The sequence below is a fragment of the Neophocaena asiaeorientalis genome, unplaced genomic scaffold (assembly GCF_003031525.2).
Source record: "Neophocaena asiaeorientalis asiaeorientalis breed wild unplaced genomic scaffold, Neophocaena_asiaeorientalis_V1.1 scaffold702, whole genome shotgun sequence".
Lineage (NCBI taxonomy): Eukaryota > Metazoa > Chordata > Mammalia > Artiodactyla > Phocoenidae > Neophocaena > Neophocaena asiaeorientalis.
The window spans coordinates 109,454-133,749 of NW_020173962.1; the positions used below are offsets into that span (position 1 = coordinate 109,454).

The following is a 24,296-nucleotide window of genomic DNA, read 5'->3' on the forward strand; positions in this document are numbered from 1 at the left end:
AAAACCCCAATGTTAGCAGAAGGAAAGAAATCATAAGGATCAGATCAGAAATAAATTAAAAAGAAATGAAGGAAATGATACTAAAGGTCAATAAAACTAAAATCTGGCCATTTGAGAAGATAAACAAAGTTGATAAACCATTAGCCAGACTCATCAAGAAAAAAAGGGAGAAGACTCAAATTAGTAGAATTAGAAATGAAAATGGAGATGTTATAGCTGACACTGCAGAAATACAAAGGGTCATGAGAGATTTGTAAAAGCAACTCTATGCCAATAAAACGGAAAACCTGGAAGAAATGGACAAATTCTTAGAAATACACAACCTTCCGAGACCGAACCAGGAAGAAATAGAAAATATGAACAGACCAATCACAAGCACTGAAATTGAACCTGTGATTAAAAATCTTCCAACAAACAAAAGCACAGGACCAGATGGCTTCACAGGCTAATTCTATCAAACATTTAGAGAGACCTAAAACCTATCCTTCTCAAACTCTTCCAAAACTGTTCCTTCCCCTTCCTGCTCAACATAATAAAGGCCATATATGACAAACCCACAGCCACCATTGTCCTCAATGTTGAAAACTGGAACCATTTCCACTAAGATCAGGAACAAGATAAGGTTGCCCATTCTCACCACTATTATTCAACATACTTTTGGAAGTTTTAGTCACAGCAATCAAAGAAGAACAAGAAATAAAAGGAATCCAAATAAGAAAAGATGAAGTAAAGCTGTCACTGTTTGCAGGTGATATGATACTATAACTAGAGAATCCTAAAGATGCTATCAGAAAATTACTAGAGCTAATCAGTGAATTTGGTAAAGTAGCAGGATACAAAATTAATGCACAGAAATCTCTTGCATTCCTATGCACTAATGATGAAAAATCTGAAAGTGAAATTAAGAAAACACTTCCATTTACCAATACAACAAGAAGAATAAAATATCTAGGAGTAAACCTACCTAAGGAGACAAAAGACCTTCATGCAGAAAATTATAAGACACTGATGAAAGAAATTGAAGATGATACAAATAGATGGAGAGATATACCATGTTCTTGGATTGGATGAATCAACATTGTGAAAATGACTCTACTACCCAAAGCAATCTACAGTTTCAATTCAAACCTTATCAATCTACCACTGGCATTTTTCACAGAACTAGCACAACATAATTTCACAATTTATTTGGAAACACAAAAGACCCCGAAGAGCCAAAGAAATCTTGATAATTAAAAACGAAGCTGGAAGAATCAGGCTCCCTGACTTCAGACTATACTACAAAGCTACAGTAATCAAGACAGCATGGTACTGGCACAAAAACAGAAATATAGATCATTGGAACAGGATAGAAAACCCAGAGATAAACCCACGCACATACGGTCACCTTATCTTTGATAAAGGAGGCAAGAATATACAGTGGAGAAAAGACAGCCTCTTCAATAAGTGGTGCTGGGAAAACTGGACAGGAACATGTAAAAGAATGAAATTAGAATACTCCCTAACACCATACACAAAAAGAAACTCAAAATGGATTAAAGAGCTAATTGTAACGCCAGACACTATCAAACTCTTAGAGGAAAACATAGGCAGAACACTCTATAACATAAATCACAGCAAGATTCTTTTTGACCCATCTCCTAGAGAAATGGAAATAAAAATAAACAAATGGGACCTAATGAAACTAAAAAGCTTTTGCACAGCAAAGGAACCAATAAACAAGACCAAAAGACAACCCGCAGAATGGGAAAAAAAATATTTGCAAATGAAGCAACTGACAAAGGATTAATCTCCAAAATTTACAAGCAGCTCATGCAGCTCAATATCAAAAAAACTAACAACCCAATCCAAAAATGGGCAGAAGACCTAAATAGACATGTCTCCAAAGAAGATATACAGATTGCCAACAGACACATGAAAGAATGCTCAACATCATGAATCATTAGAGCAATGCAAATCAAAACTACAATGAGATATCTTCTCACACCAGTCAGAGTGCCCATCATCAAAATATCTACAAACAATAAATGCTGGAGAGGGTGTGGAGAAAAGGGAACCCTCTTGCAGTCTTGGTGGGAAAGTAGATTGATACAGTCACTATGGAGAACAGTATCCTTAAAAACTAAAAAACAGTTCCTTAAAAACTAAAAATAGAACTGCTGTACGACCCAGCAATCTCACTACTAGGGATTTACCCTGAGAAAGCCATAATTAAAAAAGTCATGTACCACAATATTCATTGCAGATCTATTTCCAATAGCCAGGACATGAAAGCGACCTAAGTGTCCATTGATACATTAATGGATAAAGAAGATGTGGCACATATATAGAATGGACTATTACTCAGCCAGAAAAAGAAATGAAATTGAGTTACTTGTAGTGAGGTGATGGACATAGAATCTGTCATACAGAGTGAAGTAAGTCATAAAGAGGAAAACAAATACTGTATGCTAACACCTATATATGGAATCTAAAAAAAAAAAAAAGGAATGGTCATGAAGAACCTAGGGGAAATATGGGAATAAAGACACAGACCTACTAGAGAATGAACTTGAGGATACGGGGAGTGGGTAGTGTAAGCTGAGACAAAGTGAGAGAGTGACATGGACATATATACACTACCAAATGTAAAACAGATAGCTAGTGGGAACTACCCGCATAGCACAAGGAGATCAGCAAGGTGCTTTTTGACTTAGCTGGAGTGAGATATGGAGGATGGGAGGGAGGGTGACGCAAGAAAGAAGAGATATTGGGATATATGTATATGTATAACTGATTCACTTTGTTATAAAACAGAAACTAACACACCATTATAAAGCAATTATACTCCAATAAAGATGTTTAAATTAAAAAATGAGCAAAAGACTTCAATAGACATTTGCCAAATAAAATATACAAATGGGTACCAGGTGTATAAAAAAATGTCCAACATCACAGGAAAATGCAAATAAAAACCACAATGAAATATCACCTCATACCCATTAGCATGGTAACTATTAAAAAATTAAGCTAAGAAGTGTTTGTGAGCCTATGGAGAAAGTAGAACACTTGTACATTGTTGATGGGAATGTAAAGTGGTACAGTCACTATGGAAAGTGCTATGATGGTTCCTCCAAAAATTAAAAATACGATTACCATATGATCCAGACATTCAATTTCTGGGTGTGTACCCCAAAGAGTTAAAAGGAGGGACTCAAACAGATACCTGAACACTGACATTTTTAGTAGCTTTCTTCACAATAGCCAAAATGTGGAAGCAATCCAAATATCCAACAGCAGAAACATTGATAAACAAATGTGGTATATACATGAAAGGGAATATTATTCATTCTTTAAAAGAGAGGAAATTCTGACACATGCTATAACATGAGTGAACCTTGAGGAAATTATGCTAAGTGAAATAAAGCAGCTACAAAAAGACCAATACTGTATTGTTCCACTTTGATAAGCTATCTGGAGTATTCAAACTCATTTAAACAGAAAGTAGAATGCTGGTTGCCAGGTGGCTGGAGAGATGAGGAAATGGGAGTTGTTGTTTAATGGCTATGAAAAACTTTGGAGATTGGTTGCACAACAATGTGAATGTATTTACGACTACTGAATCGTACACTTAAAAATAGTTAAAGTGGTACATCTTATATTAGTGTGTTTGATCACAATTTGGAAAAAAATAGTTAAATTAAATTTCCACCCAGAAGTCAAAAAATAGTATTCTTTATGAGGATCCCATATTCAATCTCTTATAGATAAGAAGACATTTTCACTGGACGTGGGTACTGTATCAATAAGTAAGTTGAATGGAATAATATATCTGTAAAGCATACATTTTTTTAAATCATACAGTTTAAAAGGGTAATGCATTGATAATCATAGAAAATGTATTTCATATGATTTAAAATATCATTGTTTACAAAAAAGATATCTAACATATGTTTAGCACATTTCTGGTCACTAAGGATATACAAATTAAAAAAATAATAATAAATAAAAAAGAAAAGCATTTCTCAGAAAAATAAGACAAATAAGCATATAAAAACGCTTGGTCTTTCTTAAAGAAATATAAATCAAAGAGCACGATACCATGTTTCACTAAACTAGCAAAAATTATAAAGTTGGATAATACCTAGCATTGATAAAGATATAGGAAAATAAGGACTATCACACATTTCAGCCTTTGTCCAGGCAATTTCTCTATGTTTACAAAAAAAGAAAATTAAATGCACATACTCTTTGGCCAACCAATTCCATTTTGTGGTATAAGACCTAAAATTAAGTCCCCATATTATATGTGTCTTGGTATCTGGGGAAAGCCGAGTGGGTCTTGAACGATGGCCCAATCACAAGTTCCCCTTACCATCGTGTTCCTGAAGATAAAGTACCATATTCAAACAACTCTCCTTAGCATGGGGACCAGGCACAGTGGCTGCTTATCCCTGAACAGCAAGCTACAGTTCCCTGCTAGCCCACAGAATGATTCAAACAAGTCAATCACATTCTCCTGTGAGAAACAGAGATTTCACCATGCCTAGGGGTTACACCACAGCCTCTGCTTGTTCATTCTGTTTCCAAGTAGAATTATCCTATGGCCCCGCATGGCATACAGTGTTCTCCTCTTATAGGCTGTGAGTATGTGTGACTAATACACTACTGTTGATTTCATCTGTCTAGTGTTGAGAATCAGTTGTTTATCAATCCCTATAACTTTAAGCAGGAATCCCTTCCTTGTCAACTGGAAGAAGTGGAGGTGATAAAAACATATGGCTTGGAATTTCCTATTATATATAATTGCAAATATAAAGCAAGATATAGGTACCAGAATGTCCATTTCAGCATTGATTTTAATAGCAATAACCTGAAAACCACCTAAATGTTCGCCATTAGATAACTAAATTAGATAATATAATTAGAAAATATTAGATAACAATTACATAAATTGTATAGTGTCCATATGATGGAGCACAATGTAGAAGTTAAAAAGACTGAAGTATCTCTGTATGTGATGATATAGAAAGATCTTCAAGATATACGAAGTGAAAAAAATTAAGTTATAGTATCATCAATTTTTTTCTAAGTGTATATGCATTTTTACCCTGGAAATTTACCCAGGAAACTACTGACAGTGGTTGCCTTTGGTGTCAGGATTGGGAGTTTGTAACTAAGGAAAGAGAGAGACTGTAGCTCATTTTACACCTTTCTAATTGTTTGGCTTTTTTTTAATCAAGTGCATATTTATTTTTACAATGAAAATAAAAGTAAAAAGGCATGATACCTGCTATTAAGCAGCACATTGTCTAGTGGAAAAATGAACAAGCTTTCACAAAACAAGTTTGAAATCTCAACACCATGGGTTAATATCTGGACTGATTATTGGGATAAGGCAGAGTAGTGCACAGCATACGGAAAGCTGAGGGAGTAAGGTGAAGGAAGTACTAACTGAGCTAGAAATTTTTAATAGTTCTCACTTCAAAAGGGTTACTCCTACGTACAAATATATAATTCAATTCCACATTTAACTAAGATACATACTTAAAACAGGAAACTCTGCTCCCCAATATCAGAGTTTTGTCACTTAGTCTTATTTTTAAGAGAAAAATAAAAGAACTAAATTCCTGGAAGTGTCCTAGAGGCTGGTGAAGAGGCCAGAAGGTTTTTTTCTATTGTGTTACAATATAATCCAGGTGAAATCAAAACAATTGTCTTGTCACATGGGCCAAACCTCAGCTTTCACCTGGATTTCCAGGGTTACTGGAATGTTACTCTGCACAAAATCAGTAAGATAATTGACTAATATGTCTCCCTCACTTAAGTCAGGAGTTAAGGCTGAGGGTTGTCTTGTAAAGTGAAAGTGGCTTTATATATATATATTTTAAACATCTTTATTGGGGTATAATTGCTTTACAATGGTGTGTTAATTTCTACTTTATAACAAAGTGAATCAGTTGTACATATACATATGTTCCCATATCTCTTCCCTCTTGCATCTCCCTCCCTCCCAACCCTCCCTATCCCACCCCTCCATGTGGTCACAAAGCACCGAGCTGATCTCCCTGTGCTATGCAGCTGCTTCCCACTAGCTATCTACCTTACGTTTGGTAGTGTATATATGTCCATGCCTCTCTCTTGCTTTGTCACAGCTCACCCTTCCCCCTCCCCATATCCTCAAGTCCGTTCTCTAGTAGGTCTGTGTCTTTATTCTTGTCTTACCCCTAGGTTCTAGATTTCAATAGAGAGACAAAACTGATTTCAACTTCAGGCTCCTCGGGGAAGAATTCTCCTTCTTCTTTAAGTGCCCACATTTTATTTCTTCAGTAAATGAGTATTCAGTTTTAATGTTAATTGATTTTTATTACCTTATTTATTTTCTTAGTTATAATATGCTCTTAGGAGCTTTAAAAATAACTGCCCTTTCCCCCATAAGCTTCTACTTATCAGGTGTTGTCATAAGTTACCTTCAGCATTGCTAATGCAGGACATTTCCAACAAATCAAATCAGCTTTTATTTAGTTCAATTTAAGGGATGAATCAGCTTTGGATGTCCTCTAAATGAATTACAAATTAATTGGCTCAGTGTGTTCAGTGTTCTGTTCATTATTCCTTCCAACTGACAATAATGTAGGCTAACTTATAGTGGAGAATTTGGTTCAATGGAAAAATATGGGAATATTTATACTGCTTGTTATGAATTATTTGAATCTACCTAGAACCTTACTACCATTTATTTTGCTCTTTGTTTTGCTTTGAGAATTTTAGCTCCACAACTATTGTACAATCAATATAGGAGGGACATGTAATGAGATTTTTATGTTATAAATATAACTTGAGGGTTATTTCACTTGATTAAAAAAGAAACCTGGATGACATGTTTTGATTCTTTTATTGGAAACATGTAATTTAGTACCAGTACTTGTAATAACTGTTACTCATCAGGTTTTTTTTTTTTTAACTTGGGGGAGAACAGATCTAGGTGGAAAGGAAATTGATTGACACACACTCAAAGAAAAACTGTACTATATGTCTTATGAAAAGACACATGCTAATTGTACAATCTAACTTCACTTTCTTGGTGGTAAACTGAGAATTCATATATTGTTTTTCCTCCTGGTAGCTAACATTTCTTTTCAAAAGATTGTAGCTTTAAGACAAATTTGCACCTGTTGTTTAGTATTGTATCAGTTTTAGTTATGATAACTCTTTTATTTGAGTCATGGTTTATATGTTGTGTACATTATTTTCTGTTGCTACCTGTATATAATTTAGGAGAGGGTTCCATTTTAAATTTCAGTTAGGAAGGAAACATTGAAAGCAGTTTATGTCTAGGAAGGCTTTGAAGTCTAACCTCTCTGTGGGGCCAGATCATTTATTCTTAAGTAGAAAGCAGCAACAGAACCTCACATCTCATGCCATAATGATTTGCCACTTTTGTCCTCAATTCATTCAGTCTCACAGGCTTTTTCTCTCGCTCTCACCACATTCTTTCATCACAAACACACACATACAGGGTTTTGCAGCATATAGATAGATAGATAGATAGATAGATAGATAGATAGATAGATAGATATAGATATTCAGTTTTCAAATTTTATTTAAAATTTATTTAAAATTTTGGTTATAAAGGTTCCTATTAAATTGTTTAAACAATATTTAACTTAGGAAGTAAAAATCTTCTGTTTTCCCTATATACAGTTGGTTATTATATATTCTTGCAGAATTTCTTCCACGTGTCAGCATTTTTCTTTTGTTTTCCTTTTTATTTTTTTAACATCTAATTGCTTTACAATGGTGTGTTAGTTTCTGCTGTAAAACAAAGTGATCAGCTATATGTATACATATATCCCCTCAACAGCATACATATATATATATATTTAAAATAAATTTATTTATTTATTGACTGCATTGGGTCTTCGTTGCTGTGCACGGGCTTTCTTTAGTTGCTGTGAGCGGGGGCTACTCTTTGTTGCGGTTGAGGTGTGCGGGCTTCTCATTATGGTGGCTTCTTTTGTTGCGGAGCACAGGCTCTAGGTACGGGGGCTGCAGTAGTTGTGTCATGCGGGATCAATATTTGTGGCTCACAGGCTTAGTTGCTCCACGGCATGTGAGATCCTCCTGGACCAGGGCTCGAACCCATGTCCCCTGCATTGGCAGGCAGATTCTTAACCACTGCACCAGCAGGGAAGTCCCTATATTTTTAACTAAAGTTAATTTTCAGATTTTTTTTTACCACCCCTTGAGTTAATTGGAGACACCATAGGGATAAAGCTACTAGAAAATAATCAGATATATATCTACTTCTAGCTCTGCTATGGTCTCTCTGCGCCCTGTTGAATAAGTCCTTTGACCTTTCTTTTCATGACTCCTTATTCACAAATAGAGGTCATTATTCTATCATGCTTCTAATTTATTTCCTAGGGATGCCTCCAGGATTCGTTGAATGCAAACAATATATAAAGTCCATAGTTTATTGGTTCAAAAAAACCCTAAGAGTAAAAAGGATGGGCTTATTCTGAAACTTTCTGAATCCATAAATATGATTGTTCTTTTAAAACAACATTATCTTATTACATTTATCTTATTTAGTCTTTTAATTTATCATAACATTAGTAGGAGTCTATCTGTGGTAAATCTAGATTAATTTATCAAAAGACAACACTGTGACATGATCCTGACTCTGGTATGTTTTTAAATATATGTAGTGTGAATGTGAATATACGTATTATAGAAAAAAGTTTGAAAGAACATATATTAGAATTAACAAGTGTGATTTCCAGGATTGTTAGTGATTTAAATTCTCTTCTTTTTAAATATATCTGTATTTTCTACAATTAATATGTATTATTTATGTGACTACAACCATTTTTATCAACATTGCTTAATTGTTATCAGGTAAATTTTTTACTCATTTTATTCTAGCACACTTTCATGTCATAGTAATAAATACCATGATAATGCCCATTTCAGGAAGGGGGAACACAGAGTAAGAATTGTGAAATTAATTTATTTGTTGAAAGTAACCTAGCACATATCACTCTGGTGATTTAATATTTTTCCTTTGAGTATTCTAATTTTTTTAAATGTTTTTTACAGCTACAAGACCGCACTCAGTTCAGTGACCAAGACTTAGCCACCCTTAAGAAGTACTGGGACAATGGCATGACCAGCCTTGGCTCTGTTTGTAGAGAGAAAATTGAAGCAGTGGCAACTGAATTGAGTGTTGACTGTGAAATAGTTCGGGTAAGGTATTTTCAATAATTTTCATGTTATGGTTGAAGAGTGTCATAAATGAAAGCCTTAAAAAGTTGTATAGTTTGCGTTTCTCTAATTAGTGATGTTGAGCATCTTTTCATGTGTTTTTTGGCCATCTGTGTGTCTTCTTTGGAGAAATGTTTATTTAGAGATTCTGCCCATTTTTTGGTTGGGTTGTTTGTTTTTTTCATATTGAGCTGCATGAGCTGTTCATATATTTTTGAGATTAATCCCTTGTCAGTCACTTCATTTGCAAATATTTTCTCCCATTCTGAGGGTTGTGTTTTCATTTTGTTTATGGTTTCCTTTGCTGTGAAAAACCTTTAAAGCTTTGTTAGGTCCCATTTGTTTATTTTTGTTTTTATTTCCATTTCTCTAGGAGATAGGTCAAAAAAGATATTGCTGTGATTTATGTCAAAAAGTGTTCTGCCTATATTTTCCTCTAAGAGTTTTACAGTGTCTGGCCTTATATTTAGGTCTTTAATCCATTTAGAGTTTATTTTTGTGTATGGTGTTAGGGAGGGTTCTATTTTCATTCTTTTATATGTAGCTGTCCAGTTGTCCCAGCACTACTTATTGAAGAGATTGTCTTTTCTCCATTGTATATTCTTGCCTCCTTAGTCATAGATTAGTTGACCATAGGTGAGTGAATTTATCTCTGGACTTTCTGTCCTGTTTCATTGATTTATGTATCTGTTTTTGTGTCAGTACCATACTGTTTTGATTACTGTTTTGATTATGGTAGCTTTGTAGTATAGTCTGAAGTCAGCCTGATTCCTTCAGCTCCATTCTTCTTTCTCAAGATCGCTTTGGCTATCTGGGGTCTTCTGTTTTTCCATACAAATTCTAAAATTTTTTGCTCTAGTTCTCTGAAAAATGCCTCACACTGGTCAGAATGGCCACCATCAAAAAATCTACAAACAATAAATACTGGAGACAGTGTAGAGAAAATTGGACCCTCCTACACTGTTAGTGGGAATGTAAATTGGTACAACCATTATGGAGAACAGTATGGAGATTTCTTTAAAAACTATATATAGAGCTACCATATGATCCAGCAATCCCACTCCTGGGCATATATCCAGAGAAAACCAAAATTCAAAAAGATACATACACCCCAATGTTCACTGAAGCACTATTTACAGTAGCCAAGGCATGGAAGCAACCTAATAGTCCATCAACAGAGGAATGGATAAAGAAGTTGTGGTACATATATACAATGGAATATTACTCAGCCATAAAAAGAGAATGAAATAATGCCATTTGCAGCAACGTGAATGGACCTAGAGATTATCATACTAAATGAAGTAAGTCAGACAGAGAAAGACAAATAGCATATGATATCACTTATATGTGGAATCTAATTTTAAAAATGATACAAATGGACTTATATACAAAAGAGAAACAGACTCACAGATCTTGAAATCAAACTTATGGTTACCAAAGGGAAAATGTGGCAGGAAATGATAAATTAGGAGATTGGGATTAACATATACACACTACTATATATAAAATTGGTAACAAAAAGGACCTACTCTGTAACACAGGGAACTTTACTCAATACTCTGTAATAATCTCTATGGGAAAAGAATCTGAAAAAGAATGGATATATGTAAAACTGATTCATTTTGCTGTATACCTGAAACTAACACAACATTGTTAATCAACTATACTTCAATAAAAATTAATTTAAAAAATTGTATGAGGTGCTTTAAACAATGCCATCAATAAAGTGAAAAAGATAACCCACAGAATGGGAGGAAATATGTTCAAATCAAATATCTGATAAGGATCTTATCCAGAATATGTAAAGAACTCTTACATATCAATAATAAAAAGGCAAATAGTGCAATTTTAAAATGGGCAATAGATTAGAATAGTCATTTTTCCAAAGAAGATGTACAAGTGGCCAATAAATACACTAAAATATGTTCGACATCATTTGTCATTATGGAAATCAAAACCACAATGAGATACCTCTTAACACCCACTATGATGGCTATAATAAGAAAGACAGGTAATAAGTGTTGGCCAGGGTGTGGAGCAATTGGAACCATTATACACTTCTGGTGAAAATATAAAATGTTTTAACCACTTTGGAAAACAGTCCTCAAAATTTTTAACATAGAGTTACCATATGAGAGTAATTCCATTCTTAGGTATACACTCAAAAGAAATGAAAAGTATGTCCACTCAAAAACTTATACATGGAGATGCAGAATCTCTCGTATGGAGGGCCAACTATGGGACTTGAATATCTGTGGATTTTGGTATCCCCGATGGCTCTTGGATCCCCCCAAGGCTACTTCCCGACTGTAGAGTCACATAACTAAGTTGTTGCAAACATACTTAAAGTGTTTCCAATAATTGCATCAAGCAAAAAAAAAAAAAGGTATTTCCTTTAGTGTTTACATCTACATTGATAACATCAATTCATCATTTTTTTTTGTTATTCAGACCAGAGCAGCTTGTTTCTTTATTGCAGATAATACAGTTTGCTCAGAGCTTTGTGACCTCCTAAAGGTGTGGGATAGGGAGGATGGGAGGGAGGGAGATGCAAGAGGGAAGAGATATGGGAACATATGTATAACTGATTCACTTTGTTATAAAGCAGAAACTAATACACCATTGTAAAGCAATTATACTCCAATAAAGATATAAAAAAAATGTGCTTGAAGAGAGAGGTGTAGAATTATGCAACATCATGTCAACATATATGACTACAGAACACTTTTCTCAAAAGACTGACATTGCACAGGGACATCAGTTAAGGGGTCATTGCTTTAAGTGTCTTCACATTTGTGACATTTTATTTTTCCTTTGCAATAGTCCTATGAAGTATAGAAGAACAAGGTCACACCTTTCAGATAAAAATGTTGCTAATAAATAATTAAAACTAACTGATATATCAAGTATTAATCGAATATATAGGATGTCATTTTCCATTCTAGTCACCATAGGGCTAGAATGAAAATGTAAATCTTAGTTCTTGCTCTACTTGAAGAGATAAGTCATACAAGAGGAAAACAACCATGAAATGGTACTTTCTTTTTATCCAACAATATTTTTATACAAGTTTTAGTACATAATGGCATCTGATGTTGCCTGATTACTGAAAATAAGACTCATGGATGGTAAATTATTCACTGAAGTTATAAGCAAGTCAGTTCTGGACCTTACATTACCACTTGAGCTTTGTGAATTCCAAAAGAAAATCACTAACTGGTATAATGTCTATCATATAAAGAAAACAAAGGATAACTAGATCCCCCAATAGTTAGTCAGCAATATCAGTGTACCAGCACTGGGGTATTGTTGAATCCAACCTCGTGATCTTCTAAAAATGACCATTCAAAAGTCCCTGGGAAATCACCAAACTCCTTTAGAAGGATTTAGCTAGAACTCTCTGTGTTTCTATAATAATATTTTATTGATCAATATTGACAAAGTAGAACATTACCCTTTGTTTCCAAAGAGAGACACAAGGCCCTTGGCTTTGTTATTTAAGAAGTGTGTCCTCACCAAATGAACCTACCTACATGTCCTCTAAAATTAACATTATCTTTAGTCTTAATGAAAGATTATTACAAGGGCTTCTAACAATGGGGAACTTACACTACAAAATTTGGCCAGCATGTAATAATGAGAGATATTCTTCTGTCATATAATTTTTAAAAGACAGTATATTTGCTTTGTTTGGAGGTTTTTGGCATTCTCCACTAATGGCCTCTCTACTACATGTTACATTATTAACATTAACTTGTTTGGAAAGTTGGCAAAAAGTTGCTGTATCATATTACTTCAAGTGGTTCTATGGTACTACAAACATAAACTAGGGACCAAAGGAACAATAAAAATATTCATCTATGTTAAGAGATTGATTATTCATAATGGTCAGAAATTCTGAATTCTACATATAATACAAGACGGAATTTCAATTAACGCTTTAGTATTATGGTGACAGCGTTCACAGCTCAACCAGTAACTAATGGGATAACTTTGGGTGTCACTCTCTGAAATTCAGTGTTCACAGCTGTTTAAAAAAAGAGAGAGAGAGAGAAAGAGAACAAATTACCTGCTTCACTGGAGTGAAAGAAATGAGAACTGAATATGTTCTAAGGATCACTGCTCCCTTCAGGGAGCCAGTTCCAAATTACTTAGGAAAACACTTAATACTACACTTAATACTATACCTTTCCCATGCCCCAGGAGATTAGTATAAGTATCAACATACTCCAAAGCTCTGTGAAGTTCTGCTGTAATAAAATTTATTAACTTTCCATAACCAAGTGTTTCTCCAGTCTACTTGTTCCCAAAACAATTCTGCTTTTTCCTGTTGGTACCCCCAAGAATCAGTGCTACCCAGAACACACTTGAGGGTGATGCCTCATGAAAACAAAAAGATGAATTTTAATGACCTCCAGGAATAAAAGTTTTGAACTTGATGATGTATTATTTCTGATTATAAGTAACACACACAATAAGACACCCTTGCCACCCTTGCTGGAGATAGCTGCAGAGTTCAAGTACCGATAATGTAACCGTGATGAGTTTGTATGGAGAGCAAATTGGATGCATCTTGTGACGCTACCTATACAGAATGAGGTAAAGCTATCTTGAGTGTGAACATTGATTCATCTTTTTTAGGAAAAATTGATTTGACTTTGAAGAAAAGTTTATCAATTTCAAGATTATATCTATTCAAATTAAATAAAACTGCCAATTCTTGTGTCAGCTTACCATCATTAACATGAAAATCAAAAAGGAATACTATAAATTGAAAAGAAACTCTAAGCTTATGAATATCAACAAAGTATCCTTCAAATTTTTCTTGTAATTTTTGAAATCCTTGTATATAGAACTGGTGACTACTCCTACAATCTGCACATTGATTCATGTTAGAAAAGTGTATAAAATAATCATTTTTATTGATATGAAAAGTTTTAATCTTAACAAAAATTATCACACTTGTCTGGGTAGTTCACAAATAAGCTCCTCCTTTCATTGAATCTTCAAGTATAACTTGATCTTATGCAGTGTGATCTCAGTGAAAAAAGTAGAAATCACATTGCCAGTTTTGTCTTTTATTAGTGAATATTCGGTAAACATTACCACTGTGGACTTACTGTTTGTGTCACTTCCAAATTCAGATGTTGAAACTCTAATCCACAATATGATGATATTTGGAGGTGGGGCCTTTGTAAGGTAATTAGGTTATATTAGTTCCTGAGAGTGAGGACCTCAAGATGGGATTAATGCCATAATGAAAAGAGCCACATCTCTCTTTCTCTCTCTTGGCCCTATGAGGACACACGGAGAAGTTGGCTGTCTACAAGCCAGGAAGTGGACTCTCACCAGACACCAGGTCTACTGGTGCCTTGATCTAGACAAATATTTGTTGTTTAAAGAAAACTTATACATGGATGTACACAACAGCATTATTCATAATAGCAAAAAAGTAGGAAAAAATGTTCATCAAGTGAATGAATAGACAAAATGTGATATATGCATATAGTGGAATATTATAGAGCCATATAAAGGAATGAAATACTGAAACATGCTACAAAATAGATGAATCTTGAAAACATTATGCCAAATGAAAGAAGCCAGTCACAAAAGACTGCATATTTTATAGTTCCATTTATATGAAATGTCCAGAATAGGCACATCTATAGAGACAGAGGGTGGATTAGTGGCTGCCAGGGGCTGGTGGGAGGGAGGAATGAGGAGTGACTGCTAATGGGTATAGGGTTTGTTTTGGGCATGATGAAAATGTTCTGGAATTAGCTAGTGGTAATTGTTGCACAACTCTGTGAATATGTTAAAAATATTTTCACTGTACACATTAAATGAGTGAGTTGTATGGCATGTTAAATATATCTCGATAACACTGTTTTTAAAATTGCATGAAATATCTGCCCTTTTAGCACAGCTGGCAGCACATAAGTCTCATAAAATTGCATGAGGTGATCTGAAATACAGTACTCCCCCCTTATCTGTGGTTTTGCTTTCTGCAATTTCAGTTACCTGTGCTCAACTGCAGTCTGAAAATATTAAATGGAAAATTCCAGAAATAAACAATTCATAAGTTTTCATTTGTGCTCTGTTTGGAGTAGCATGATAGATCTTGTGTCCTCCTGCTCCATCCTAGGATGTGAATCACCCCTTTCTCCAGTGTATTTATGTTGTATATGCTACCCACCCATTAGTCACTTAGTAGCCATCTAAGTTATCAGATTGACTGTCATGGTATCTCAGTGCTTGTGTTCAAGTAACCCTTATTTTACTTAATAATTGCCCCAAATCTCAAGAGTAGTGATGCTGGCAACTTGGATATTCTCTTACTGTGCCTAGTTTATAAATTAAACTTTATTGTAGGTGTGTGTATAGAAAAAAAATGTAGTATATATAGCGTTTGATACTATCCCTGGTTTCAGGCATTCACTCAGATAATGGGGGAGTACTGTACATCTCACATATTATATAATGAATGATAGATTGAAAAATTATATTGATCAGTCGTGGGAACTGTAGTTTACATTCCATTTAAAAGATACTTGTATAAGATTTAGATAGTGGCAGACGTATGGTGGTATTTAACAACCAGCTATTTAAGGGGAAAAAAAAGCCCTGATTTATAACATTTGTTGATTTCTATGATATAAAGATTCCTGCCATGGCTGATTCCATGGCTTCTTCAATGCAGAGTTCAAAAGAGATGCTAACAATTGACTCTTGTGAGCAAGTATAAGTAGGATTCAGCTCACACTGGAGGATCATTACAGAAAATCAAGAGTGAAGTACTATTAAAGAAAAAGGCCAAAACGCAGAACTCTTCCAGAGGAAGAAATAAAGTATTTTCTCATACATATATGAAGAAAGAGGGAGAAATATAGGGAGAAATCATAGAGCACATTTCTCAAAATAAATACTGCTCTGTCCAGAGCCATGCTTTTTATTTTTTTTTAGGATTCAGATGAGAAATCAAATAAAATCCTGTATTTACTGAGCATGCTATGTGTTATATATACGAACAGGGAACTAGAAATGCATTAGACACTTGTCCTATTTCTAAGGAGCTTAAAGTCTAGCAAAAGGGGTGACAAAAGAATATAAATGACTGAAGAGGAATTGGAGTGGCATCATGGTATGAGGAGCCTAATCAAAAGCCACAATTAGGGAAATACAGAGCATGTGTTTTTGTTGTCATTGTTTTTAATGTTTCTTTAAATCAAAGTTATACATGCACATAGCTTAAGGAGCTAAGCTCTGTAGGACTTGCTACAAAACCAACATTCTTTACTCCTCTCCTCCTACCATTTCCCGATAGCCAGAGTACTTTCTACTCTTTTAGATGATTCCTTAGGTATTTACCACCATCCGAATAATGTGGTATATTAATTAGAATTAGGTTTTGCTGTGAATAACAAAAAGACTCAAAATAACAGTGGCTTAAACAAGATATTTCAATTCCATGTACAAGTCCAGAGCTGGCATGGCCCTTCTGCCTTGTGAAGTCCTCAAGAGACTCTAATGCCTTCCATCTTCCATTCTGCCATCCCTATGATGTAGCCCTGGTCCTCAGGGTCCAAAATTATGGCATTTACAGTCCAGGCAGCATGACAGAGATGGGGAGAAAGAAGGGAGAAAAAGTGTGTACTAGCTATCTTTTAAAAGGGATTCCCAGAAACTGCCACAAGACATATTCACTTAAATCCCATTGGCTAAATATTAGTCACATGGTCATACCTAACTACAAGGGAAGCTGCAAATGTAGTTATATTGTAGAGAGTCATGTGCCCAGCTAAACTTTCAGTTATTATTGGAAGAGGGAGAAAGATATTGGGGAACACCTAGCTGTCTCATCTATCTGTTTATATCACTACTTCTTGATTTTTCAGTGTTAGGCATCGTTGATTGTTTTTTGACTATGAAATGCAAGGCATTTTTTCTAACTCTTTCAATATCTCTTTATTGATCCTTTCACCTACATGTATACTTCTCTTCTTATCCTCACAGTATAATTATTCCACAATTTTGGTTAGTTTGATATTTTGTGTTAACATTATTATGACTATGTAAATGCTTTACACATTTGACTTGTGTGGTATAATATTATTTTTGTCCTTTTCTGCATACTATTATTTTGTTTCCTTGGAGTTCTTTATTTACTTTGGTTTTGGTTTTTGTATGTTTGCTTGCTTAATTTTCTAGGTACTACTACTAATTTATCCTCAAAACCTTCCCCAGTTGTACATACTTCCTTTCAATACATTCATACACATTTGGTAGTACAACAATTTTATCTTCTTAAAGAAATTTTCCTGGAACTTCTGATCTGCTCCAACCTGTTACTCTGCACCTGGAGCACAACTGTTACCCTGAGATCTCCATATTCAATCTGTTTGTTCTTTTGCTATACTTTCAGTAAGATATCCTCAAATTTATCTTCCAACTTTTCTTTTTTGAGTTTTTTTCACTTTTGTTTTTATTCAATCTGCCACTGATACTAATAAACTCCATGTGCAATGACAGCAGCTTTCACGATCCATGGACTGTCATAAGGGTTCCTTGAGACCCCATACTGCAGAGAGAGGACAGAGAGACAGAATATTAATAAAAACATACTCTTCCAAAATGAAAGATAAGATAACCACAGGGTTCTTCACTAAGATTCTATTTGATATAAAGGAGTTTTAGGCACAACTGAAGTTAAAAATTTTCAAAGCCATGGGTACTGTGCAGAAATCTTTATCCCTATAAAAATACTAACATACAGAAAAAGAAAGAAGTATTACCATTTTCTTCTTGCTTATGGCTTGTTAAAACTTCTACTAGAGGAAAGAATAGTGAAATGCTTACTATCTTTTTATTTTTAGTGGTTTTCCAAAATGCAGCATGCCCACAGCAGAAAGAAACTTTGAAAAGGTTATGTACTGTAATAGGACTTCTTTTGTAATATTAGATAAACTGCAAATAAGAATATGTTTCCCACATAAATATATTCCTGAGATTGTGGAAGAAACTATGTAGATGTTTAAAAGTCTAATAGACCTTCTAGTTATTGATCACCAAAATGAGCTTTGCCTCAGGATGTATAGTTAGCCATTACTTGTGGAATAATGTGGAAATTTTAGATTCATGTTTCCTTGTTATATCTTATATTTCTGAAAAAGTCTAAGAAGCAAATTTGGTATATTTTCCCTTTAATTTCATTGAATGTTATGTACATACATTTCTTTAATGTGGAATGTTTTCCCAGGTTCCTGCCTAATATTACTGACTTATTCATTCATGAAAGGTAAACCGAACACCTATTATGTGCCAGAACTCTTCTAGATGCCATGAGAAAAACGCAGTTCTCCTTCAGAATTTGCAATATAACATGGTCAAATTTTTTAGTCTCTGTGCTTCAGTTAACAGTAAATGGACATAATATAACAGAGGGTGGTTTTGAGATAATGTATGTGGATAATAAGTGTAAAGCACCATAAGTCACCTGTAAAAGTTTGTTCCCTCCCCTATCTCTCTGCAATTCAGTTTAATGCCTGCCCTTTCTATCTGTGTTTTCATTGTAGTGGACATACATAAAAACAAACTCTTGTATGGTCAAATATTTATATAAACAACACATGTTTGAATGTTTAAAACACATTTTGAAAGACAAGTAAATTTCATGGTAAACAGATGTATGTTTTTACATTTTAGATTATGTTTATTTTCCTAGGATCATGGCTAAATTTGAAATGAATTTAAATAGAAGAATGCTTTGCACTTACACTGTTTTTAGCTTGTTTTTTCATTAAATATAACCCTCCACCACCAATGTGTATGAAAAACAAATTGTAAACTCTCTATTATATTACATGGATACTGACTTAAAGCTGGTGAGCATCTTGAGATTGAATACCATACTCTTATTTTATATAAGAAAAGTGTAGATAGATGGGAGTATGCCTCACCTAAGGTCACACAGCTGGTCAGTGATTAGAGGCCAGATCTCTTTATTACCAGTCTACCATTATTGTCATTTCCATTTCACCAGTCTATGCCTTGCCATAAGAATTACTTTGCATATTTCTTAAAAATACAGAATCTTGTTAAAGCTAAAGCCTCTGGCAAGTACTGAAATTGGAATTGATCATTTCTAAGGTGCAACATTTATCTCTCTTACTTAATGTATCACCCTGTACATATTTTTCTACATGAGCTTCTCTGAGGACAACAGTTATAAACGCTTGATGGGGCATATGTCAGAGTGTAAAAAAGAAAAATATACTGGTTAACAAGACTCAAAAACAAAGGTTGGGGGGACCTTCAAGAAAGTGGAGGAATAAGACATGGAGATCAACTTCCTCCCCACAAATACATCAAAAATACATCTACATGTGGAACAACGCCTACATAACACCTACTGAAGGCTGGAAGAAGACCTCAGACTTCCCAAAAGGCAAGAAATTACCCACGTACCTAGGTAGGGCAAAAGAAAAAAGGAAAAACAGAGACAAAAGAATAGGAATGAGACCTGCACATCTGAGAGGGAGCTGTGAAGGAGGAAAACTTTCCATACACTAGGAAGCCCCTTCAGTGGAGGAGAAAGGCAGTGGGCAGGGGGAAAGCTTTGAAGCCATGGAGGAGAGTACAGCAACAGTGGTGCAGAGGGAAAAACAGAGATTCTTTCACAGAGGATCAGCGCCGACCAGCACTCACCAGCCTGAGAGGCTTGTCTGCTCACCCGCCAGGGCAGGTGAGGGCTAGGAGCTGAGGCTTTCGTTTTGGAGGTCAGATCCCAGGCAGAGGATTGGGGTTGACTGTGTGAACACAGCCTGATGGGGGCTAGTGTGCCACAGCTAGCTGGGAGGGAGTCTGGGAAAAATCTGGACCTGCCTAAGAGGCAAGAGGCCATTGTTTCAGGGTGCTCGAGGAGAGGAGATTCAGAGCACTGCCTAAACGAGCTCCAGAGATGGGCACGAGCAGGCTAACAACACAGACACCAAAGACGGCCATGAAATGCTAAGGCTGCTGCTGCAGCCACCAAGAACCCTGTGTGCAAGCACAGGTCACTATCCACACCTCCTCTCCCAGGAGCATGTTAAGCTTACCACTACCAGGGTCCCATGATCCAGGGACAACTTCCCCAGGAGAACACACGGTGCACCTCAAGTTCTTGCCACATCATGCCTGCCTCTGCCACCACAGGCTCAACCTGCATTCCATACTGCTGACTCCCCTCGGGCTGAGTGAGCCAGAGACCCCTGAACAACTGCTACTTTAACCCCATCCTGTCTGGGCAAAGAACAGATACCCTCAGGCGACCTACATGCAGAGGCATGGCAAAACCCAAAGCCAAACCCCAGGAGCTGTGCAAACAAAGAAGAGAAAGGGGAATTTCTCCCAGCAGCCTCAGGAACAGTGGATTAAATGTCCACAATCAATTTGATGTAGCCTGCATCTGTGGAATACCTGACTAGATAACAAATGATCCCAAAATTGAGGTGCTGAATTTTGGGAGCAACTGTAGGCTTGGGGTTGGCCTTCTGCATCTAATTTGTTTCTGATTTTAGGTTTATTTTAGTTTAGTATTTAGAGTTTATTATCATTGGTAGATTTGCTTATTGATTTGGTTGCCCTTTTCCTCCTTATTTTTCTCTTATATACAGATTTATTTTTCCTTATTCTCTTTTTCTGATGGTGTATGTGTATGATTCTTTGTGTGATTTGTCTGCATAGCTTTACTTTTACCATTTATCCTAGGATTCTGTCTGTCCATTTTTTGTTTGTTTGTTTGATTTTTAGTATAGTTTTCAGCACTTGTTACCATCGGTGGTTTGTTTTTTGGATTGGTTGCTCTCTTCTTTCTATCTTTCTTTGCTTTTCCTTTTTTATTACCTTATATTATTTTAATTTTTAATAATTATTTTTTATTTTAATAACATTTTTATTTTATTTTATTTTATTCTTCCTTTCTTTTTTTCTCCTTTTTTTTCCTGAGCTGTGTGGCTGACATGGTCTTGGTCCTCCATCCAGGTGTAAGGCCTGTGCCACTGAGGTTGGAGAGCCGAGTTCAGGACATTGGTCCAAAAGAGACCTCCCAGATACATGTACTATGAACCAATGAAAGCTCTCCCAGAAATCACCATCTCAATGCTAAGACCCAGCTCCACTCAATGACGAGCAAGGTACAGTGTTGGACACCCTATGTAAAACAACTAGCAAAACAGGAATACAACCCCACCCATTAACAGAGAGGCTGTAAAATCATAAAAAAGGTCACAGACACCCCCAAAACAAACCACCAGATGTGGCCCTGCCACAAGAAAAAAATATCCAGCATCATCCACAAGAACACAGGCACCAATCCCTTCCACAGGAAGCCTACACAAACCACTGAACCAACCTCAGCCACTGGGGGAAGACACCAAAAACAACTGAAACTATGAAGCTGCAGCCTGCAAAAAGGAGACCCCTACACAGTAAGTTAAGCAAAAGGAGAATACAGAGAAACACACAGCAGATGAAGGAGCAAGGTAAAAAACCACCAGATCAAACAAATGGAGAGGAAATAGGCAGTCTACCTGAAAAAGAATTCAGAGTAATGATAGTAAAGATGATACAAAATCTTGGAAATGGAAAGGAGAAAATACAAGAAACGTTTAACAAGGACATAGAAGAACTAAAGAGCAAACAAACAATGAGGAAGAACACAATAAATGGAATTAAAAATTCTTGAGAAGGAATCAGTAGCAGAATAACTGAGGCAGAAGAACAGATAAATGACCTGGAAGATGAAATAGTGGAAATACCTATTGCAGAGCAGAATAAAGAAAGAAAGAATCAAAGGAATTGAGGACAGTATTAGAGACCTCTGGGATAACATTAAATGCACCAACATTCGAATTATAGTGGTCCCAGAAGAAAAAGAGAAAAAAGAAAGGGATGGAGAAAATATTTCAAGAAATTATAGTTGAAAACTTCCCTAATATGGCAAAGGAAATAGTCAGTCAAGTCCAGGAAGCAAAGAGAGTCTCATACAGGATAAATCCAAGAAGAAGCACAACAAGACACATATTAATCAAACTATCAAAAGTTAAATACAAAGAAAAATTATTAAAAGCAGCAACGGAAAAGCAACAAATAATATACAAGGGAATCCCCATAAGGTTAACAGCTGATCTTTCAGCAGAATCTCTGCAAGCCAAAAGGGAGTGGCAGGACATATTTAAAGTGAAGAAAGGGAAAAACCTACAGCCAAGATTACTCTACTCATCAAGGATCTCATTCAGATTCAGCGACAAAATTAAAATCTTGATGAAAAAGCAAAAGTTAAGAGAATTCAGCAGCACCAAACCAGCTTTACAACAAATGCTAAAGGAACTTATTTAGGCAGGAAAGACAAGAGAAGGAAAATACCTACAATAACAACCCAAAGCAATTAAGAAAATGGTAATAGGAACATGCATATTGACAACTACCTTAAATGTAAATGGATTAAATGCTCCAACCAAAAGGCATAGACTGGCTGAATGGATACAAAAGCAAGACCCATATATATGCTGTCTACAAGAGACCCACTTCAGACCCAGGGACACATACAGTCTGAAAGTGAGGGGATGGAAAAAGATATTCCATGCAAATGGAAATCAAAAGAAAGCTGGAATAGCAATTCTCATATCAGACAAAATAGACTTTAAAATAAAGACTATTACAAGAGACAAAGAAGGACACTACGTAATGATGAAGGGATCAATCCAAAAAGAAGATATAACAATTGTAAATATTTATGCACCCAACGTAGGAGCACCTCAATACCTAGGGCAAATACTAGCAACCATAAAATGGGAAATCGACAGTAACACAATCATAGTACGGGACTTTAACACCCCATTTTAACCTATGGACAGATCATCCAAAATGGAAATATATAAGGAAACACAAGCTTTAAATGATACATTAAACAAGATGGACTTAACTGATATTTATAGGACATTCCATGCAAAAACAAGAGAATGTACTTTCTTCTCAAGTGCTCATGGAACATTTTCCAGGTAGATCTTATCTTGGGTCACAAATCAATCCTTGGTAAATTTAAGAAAATTGAAATCATACAAAGTATGTTTTCTGAACACAACACATTGAGACTAGATATCAATTACATGGAAAAATCTGTAAAATACACAAACACATAGAGGCTAAACAATATACTACTAAACAACCAAAAGATCACTGAATAAATCAAAGAGGAAATCAAAAAATCCCTAGAAACAAATGACAATGAAAACACAACAACCCAAAACCTATGGGATGCAGCAAAAGTAGTGTTAAGAAGGAAGTTTATACCAATACATTTTACCTCCAGAAACAAGAAACATTCCAAATAAACAACCTAAACTTATACCTAAAGCAATTAGAAAAAGAAGAACAAAAAAATCCGAAAGTTAGGAGAAGGAAAGAAATCATAAAGATCAGGTAAGAAAAAAATTGATAAAGAAATGAAGGAAATGAGAGCAAAGATCAATAAAACTAAAAGCTGGTTCCTTGAGAAGATAAACAAGATTGATAAACCACTAGCCAGATTCATCAAGAAAAAAAGGGAGAAGACTCAAATCAGTAGAACTAGAAATGAAAAAGAAGAAACAACTGACTCTAGAAATACAAAGAATCGAGATTTGGAAGCAAGATGGCAGAGTAGAAGGACATGCTCTCACTCCCTCTTGAGAGAACACCAGAATCACAACTAACTGCTGAATAATCATCAACAGGAGCACAATGGAATACACCAAAAATATATATCCCACATCCAAAGACAAAGTAGAAGCCACAATGAGATGGTAAGAGGGGCACAATCACAATAAAATCAAATCCCATAACTGCTGGGTGGGTGACTCACAAACTGGAGAACACTTATACCACAGAAGTCCACCCACTGGAGTGAAGGTCCTGAGCCCCACGTCAGACTTCCCAACCTGGGGTTCCAACAAAAGGAGGAGGAATTCCTAGAAAATCAGACTTTGAAGGCTAGTGAGATTTGATTGCAGGACTCTGACAGGATTGGGGAA

General features: G+C 35.5%; 1 protein-coding gene across 1 annotated transcript in view; it reads left to right on the forward strand.

Moving 5' to 3' along the window:
• The window catches only part of HDX (highly divergent homeobox), a 143,765-nt gene that overhangs the window by 74,311 nt on the left and 45,158 nt on the right, over positions 1 to 24,296 (forward strand). Inside the window, exon 4 of the mRNA XM_024753066.1 lies at positions 9,082 to 9,228. Within this exon, the coding sequence (XP_024608834.1) occupies positions 9,082 to 9,228 (147 nt within the window). The remainder of the gene's footprint in view (positions 1 to 9,081; positions 9,229 to 24,296) is intronic.